This window comes from Ornithodoros turicata, unplaced genomic scaffold, assembly GCF_037126465.1.
Source record: "Ornithodoros turicata isolate Travis unplaced genomic scaffold, ASM3712646v1 Chromosome58, whole genome shotgun sequence".
In the NCBI taxonomy this organism is placed as follows: Eukaryota; Metazoa; Arthropoda; class Arachnida; order Ixodida; family Argasidae; genus Ornithodoros; species Ornithodoros turicata.
In genome coordinates this window covers 679,772-685,771 of record NW_026999385.1, presented here as the reverse complement: position 1 = coordinate 685,771, position 6,000 = coordinate 679,772, and the positions used below count along the sequence as shown (strand labels likewise).

Sequence of the window (6,000 nt, the reverse complement as noted above, 5' to 3'; positions counted from 1 at the left end):
TGTAGCAATGCGCAAAATTTCGGCGGCATCGAAAGGCCGCAGGCGATCTGCCGTAAATGCTGCGCCCACAGGGCAGATAATTCCCTCCTACTGCTTTCAGAATGCACCTCCTCTCGGGCATTCACGAAGGCGAAGCGACGAATTAATTCCTGTCAAAGTCAAATCGTTACCCAGCCCACTGCGGCGAAATGCTACGCCCCTTCCGTTCCCTCCGGGCACTCGCATTTTGACAGATACGTGTTTCAAATGCATTTATAATGGTTTCCAGAGCATTAGAACTACTCTCAGGTTCCCTAATACGAATATTTTTATGTTCAACCAAAAGAAATTTTCGCCAACGCAGTTACTTGATACGCGTAGTTTCGCTTAAAAAACGTAACCATGCCCGTAGGACGTGCTTAGTATGGCAGGTGAGCTCGTAAGGGATATAGTACACGGGCTCCAATTAATCGCCGTATATTTTCAGCTCAGCACTTTGAACCGAAGTCATGCAGTAAAACTTTACTAACGCTATCTAAAATATCACTATTCTGCGCGTTTCCGTCGTGTAAGTGGTGTTTCATTACATCAACAAAGTCGACAACCTGCGCCTTACGGTTCTCTTTATGACGTCAGACGCGTCAATCTGAGGTGGGCAGTAGTTCTCGATAATTGACGCCGCCATTTTTGACGAAGACTGACACCTAGGTAAGCTGCCACTCACACAAGAGAATTGCCTCTCCGAGCTCGTAATCTTCGCTCTGGCTCAGCTGGTTGACTCACTTTCGTTCATCCCTCTCAAAATGGGATACGTGAAAGCCGGAAAGCGTCCTTATTCAGGACGGGTTGTGCTGCGAAGCATCCGAGGCACCTTCGAAAGGAGGAGTTTACTGGAGAATATTGACAGTTGAGGATAGCGCGCCGACTTACGCTCATCGTTAGGTCAGGTTTGCGGTAATATAGCGTTACAGAAGTGGAGCAGAAGCATTGCATTTTATTTCCCCGATATGTATTCCATGTTCACGCGCCAGAGGCTTCACGACATCAAGCATCCTCATTTACAAGTACAGCGGTACGGCTCTTGTGTACCTACGATCATAGCGCAGTACACATGCCATGTGTGACCAGGTTGGGCGCCTACTCTTTTGTTTAGTGCAGTGTAGTGGCACCCAGAATTTCCTCCCCGCTTGGTCACGTCCGCGCGTGCGTTTACACTCGTTTGTTTTCAGAGTGGATTTCACTGGAAACCTGTTTGTAGATCTTAATCAGTTGTTGTTCAGTCAGCTTCGCGCCGTCACAGTGCAGTGCTTATATTTCCTGGATGCATGTACGCGAGACCATCTGGACGTTGCATGATGCACTTACCTGCTGCAGCGAGTACTGCATATCACGTTGTGGTCATCATGTTCATTTGAAGGATCTTGTGTTTGCGCGATTTGCATGAGGCACTCTCATTGTGGACTCCCTGCTAGGTGAAGTGATCTGCCAGTATCCGTGTTTGATCTGCAGGATCTGTCAGTGGCTGATAGGTGACTCCAGCAGAACCTTGTTGATTTCACTAACACCTCCAAAGATGACATCATTGATACAGCTACTTGGCATATAGCAACGAAGTGAAGGTTTACCTTTAGTAAGTAGATCTTTATCTGTGTCACTTCATCAGACAGAGTGTATGACGGAAGTGATGCTGTTTTATTTATTTTTTGTTTAACCAGGTCTGTTTTTTTATTGTGATATTTTAATGGTTGCGACTATTATGTGGTGTTGACAGTGTGTTTTGAACATTCAAGAACTGTGAACTTTAAGAGTTATTCATTCTAAAACGATGAATGAAGTAGAAAGGAACACAAAATACACTCTTGTCAAAGTTTGATCAAATAGTGTGCATGCATGTTACGAGACAAGGGATAGGGTGCAGGCAAGCTGGTGTCCGTGTCTCTCACAAACCCTCCATGTGCCATAAAATGGCTCATTTCTGCTGCTTTCAGCGACCACAATGCAGGAAGCGTCCCCGCGGCCGACAGCGTACCAGGATGCCCCCTTAGTGGGGCGTGGATTGGAATCTGGAGAAGAATCCCCTGTCGGTGGCATGAACGTTGTCGCACCTACAACAATGAGTCACTCACCATCCCCACCTCCTGATGCCCTGGACCCTCAGGCCCAGGCACAACTTGAGGCCGACAAGCGCGCTGTTTACAAGTGAGCGGAAAGCTTTACCATTACTAAATGTACAATCTGTTTCATCCTTTCCATGTCACATGCAGGGATACTGTAGAGCCTCTCTCCAAGTGCCATCAACATTTTGAACTGATTGCATTAGCCTAGTCACAGGTGATAGTAAATCGCAAATTCGAGTGATCGATTCAAAGTGAGAACTCGAATCCACTACAGCGCAATAAAACCCGGTGCTGAGAGACAGAATTTAATCCACCATCGAAAAACAATCGCACTACTGCCGGAAGTCGTTCCGTGCATCTCATAAACTCGGCAACTCATAAACTCGGCTCGACCCTCACTGTTGCTCGGTCTCACAAGTTGCGACAGTCACAAGTAGGCTTTGGAAGAGCTCGAGCTGACTCCCAGTTTTCTCAGTAGGGAAAGGAAGAGCACCTCTTTGTGAGGCGAAGAGCTTTGCAGCAAGCTTTGTGGAGATCAAACGACTGTGCGGAAAAAAAGTGACTCCTGATTGAGCAGTTGAATTTGCCATAAGGCTGTTGAACGTGCAGATGCATTAACGGAGAAAGTCAGTGTGCTTAGTCAACAAGCGGTTCGTTTGCCTATCAGTTCGCTGGTATTCTAGTCTTTCCCCTTGTATTAATGAGAGCAGGGGGACAGAAGTCCCTCCCTAAAGTTCGCAGGATTGATACATCAAGAATGCCCCGCGTAGAAAAATAAACTAACATACAAAAACAGTGTACTAAGTGACACGTACTAAACGAAGCGCAAAATGCTTGAAATATGCCGCTGTAAAAACAAATTCACCTTACTTACCTTAGGAAATGGCCAGTTTTTATCCACATGTAATTCACATGATGTCAATCAGACATGGCCATATCTAGGTTTGAAATGCGTTTCGTGTCAGAGCTAGGAGTAGTGGTGCTAGTAGTAAATATATTCGTGCCAAGTAACAAATTATCCTTATTTTGTAAACGTTACCGGGAGTAATCAAAGTTCATGCTGACGAACATGCAAATCCTGTTAAAATATGCCGTACAGGAGAATGTGAGGTGCCTTGTCTGATCTCTATGCTACAAAGGGAGAGTGAGGTCCCCACATCCCAAGCCTAATGCCCCTTTTGCCCCACCTTCCGACGCCCCTGAATGATATAAATGTGTACCTCAAGCGTGACGTAGTGACTTTGAACTGTAGTAAGTTTCAGGAATACACACAGTCAGGTGGATACCATCTTTGGTTCTTGAGATGAAATCTATTCACATTCCAGATGGAATAATTAACATAATTTAAGGAGCCAGTCTACTTCACAAAAACACAAGCTGGGTCCGCACAAAAATATTTTGTCGTTACCTGCTGTTTTTTCTTCAAGCACCTTGCGTTCCTACCACCGACTGTGCTGTCTGAGGTTTTCCCTGGTTTTTCCAAAGACTTTTCAGACGAATGTTGGCACAGTTCCCCCTGAAGTCGGCCCAGGACGCATACTAACCCCCCTGTCCCCCACTCCTTCCTGCCGTCCTCTCTCCATCTGTACGCCGCTCATAGCCACAGTTGCTTCGTGGTGCTAACAAGGAAGTAAAAAAATAAAAACATATAAAGAGCACCTTGCGAATTCACTTTTCCTCAACAAAAAATCTTCCTGTCCACGGAACATGAAAACATCCCATTGGAGCGATGGAGCGACCAGAGAATGTAACTTTGGGAGAGGGGGAGAAGCGGTTTCTGGCACCATGTGACAGATTTTATTTTTTATTTTTTTATTTGGTCATACGTTAAAGACCCAAAGGGTACTACATAACGGAGGAGGGAACGGCACCACAGGTGCGCAAGTAAAGAAAAGGAGCAAGCAGAACGTGACATGAATTGTAATGGTCAACGCACAAGGATTATAAGAATACACTGAGGAAATTCGTCATACAAGATACACAGGGGCAACTAGCCATCAACAAATTGGCTTACTGCAGATTTAAAATCCGGAGGGTCACGGAGATCAACAATGGACTGGGGAAGAGCATTCCAGGCCTTAGCCGCCCGAGGGCAAAATGAGTAGAGAAAGAAATCGTGGTTGCAGTGAGTCATCCCTACCTTGTAGAAATGATCCACCCTGGGAGAAATAAATGATGCTCTCAACAGTAGCTCAGAATGTAACGTGTGGTTATGAAAAATCTTATGAAATAGGCACTGACTGTCTTCATCCGTGCCCCTCTGCAATGATGGAAGTGCTGCACCAGTCACTGGGTGCTGTGCCATCCTGCGTCGTAGAGGGTGTTCTTGCTGTATCTGCGCCAAAGCACGGAGTAGCCAATTACTTTGCTGTCCACAGAGATTGTGCATGTGATAAGAAAACGAAACCTGAAGTGGTTGGGCCTATTGTCGTAAGTCAGTGTAACTTGCTACCCCTGAGGATTGCTAGGCTTATCGGCAACGAAACATGTTACATGGACATTCAGTTCACACCCGCTCTGCACACTGCTCGGATGTGCTACGCAGCCTCGTGGCTCCCCAATCTCGCCCCTTATAATTGTGTGGAAAATTGCTAGGCCATTTGTCGGTGGATCACAAAGCTGCACAAAAACTAGATTTTTCTTGCACCAATGCTTGTGCCAGAATGCTTCGAGGCACTTCCATCACTCCCTTCTGTATAGCACCCTCAAATGGAACACTTTGGAACTTATTCTGGTACTATAACTGTGTCGACAAATCTTTTTGTTTCATTTCAGGCACCCCCTGTTCCCTCTTCTGGCACTGTTGTTCGAAAAGTGTGAGCGGGCCACGCAGACAGCTGAGGCTCCTTCCTCAGAGAGTTTCAGCAGTGATATCCAGGCCTTTGTGCAGCACCAGGAGAGGGATCGAAGGCCATTCTTCAGCGACGACCCTGATGTTGATAGCCTGGTATGTAGTTACCTTGCATCATTCCTGCGTTTGATGGCTCGCTTTAGTGCTGGGAGATGTGCTGTGTGGACAGTGCATATTAACCTTCTATGGCAAAAATAGCAGATAGGATTACTTTTGTTTAGGGGAACAGCTGCACCTCTATTGAGTGCAGTGTATTTCCACACGCTGCTTACCTAGTGCCGTAAAGTTGAAAATATATCATATTTACTAACATATTTTGTGCCATAGCATAATACAGTTGAACCTCCATATAGCGAACTCTCCATGCAGCGAATTTCTCTATTTAGCGAACTTTTTCGAATTCTTGTACGTCTGTCCCATTGAAGCCCATGTGTTTGGGTTTTCCGTACAGCGAAGTGATTTTGTCCACGTTCTCTACGTTAAGAAGTTGCACGTGCGCAGAACCCTGCTTCGATTCTCGGAAATGGTGTGACTGCCGAACTTTCTGGAATTCAGGGTGTCCGGGGTGCATCATATCCAGGTCACTCCTTGCGTTTGAGACGCCAGTACAAGGGAGAGATAGGGAAAGGAGGACGTCATGGGTTCGGTGACCGACACAACCGACGTTCGACGAATGAGAAGGAGGAGTTTCCTCCTCTCTTACCCCTCGACGGTTGTCACTTGTTGCCAGTTGCATCCTGTCGGGCAAAGTCGACACCATGGCAAACGTGTTGAAGCGAAAATCGTTGTCAATAGACGCCAAGATGCCGTTGCCAACGGTGAAAAGAAGGATGTGGCTGCGCGATTCGGAATCCCGGCAATTCGTTTTCAACTATATTGAAATCCAAGGAAAACATCCTCGCAGCCGTTGCAGTGGGGACCAGCACCATGAGGAAGAGATTGAAAGTTCCGCATTATGACGACGTCGACAAAGCAACGTTCACGTGGTTTATGGAAATGCTGTCGTCGCGTGTTCCACTCACCGGCATTATCGTGCAACGCTGGGCTGTCAAC

At 46.5% G+C, this 6,000-nt stretch overlaps 1 protein-coding gene across 2 annotated transcripts in view; it reads left to right on the top strand.

Moving 5' to 3' along the window:
- The first annotated feature begins 607 nt into the window (after nucleotides 1–607).
- LOC135374428 (homeobox protein PKNOX2-like) overlaps nucleotides 608–6,000 on the top strand; it is a 28,156-nt gene continuing 22,763 nt past the window's right edge. Inside the window, exons 1-4 of one of the 2 annotated variants that reach the window (XM_064607390.1) lie at nucleotides 608–687; nucleotides 1,489–1,609; nucleotides 1,968–2,178; nucleotides 4,872–5,043. In XM_064607390.1, coding sequence (XP_064463460.1) covers nucleotides 1,976–2,178; nucleotides 4,872–5,043 — 375 coding nt within the window. In that variant the 5' untranslated portion in view covers nucleotides 608–687; nucleotides 1,489–1,609; nucleotides 1,968–1,975. Of the gene's footprint in view, nucleotides 688–707; nucleotides 1,052–1,488; nucleotides 1,610–1,967; nucleotides 2,179–4,871; nucleotides 5,044–6,000 lie in introns of those variants that run through there. The other variant, XM_064607389.1, reaches the window with a different exon arrangement.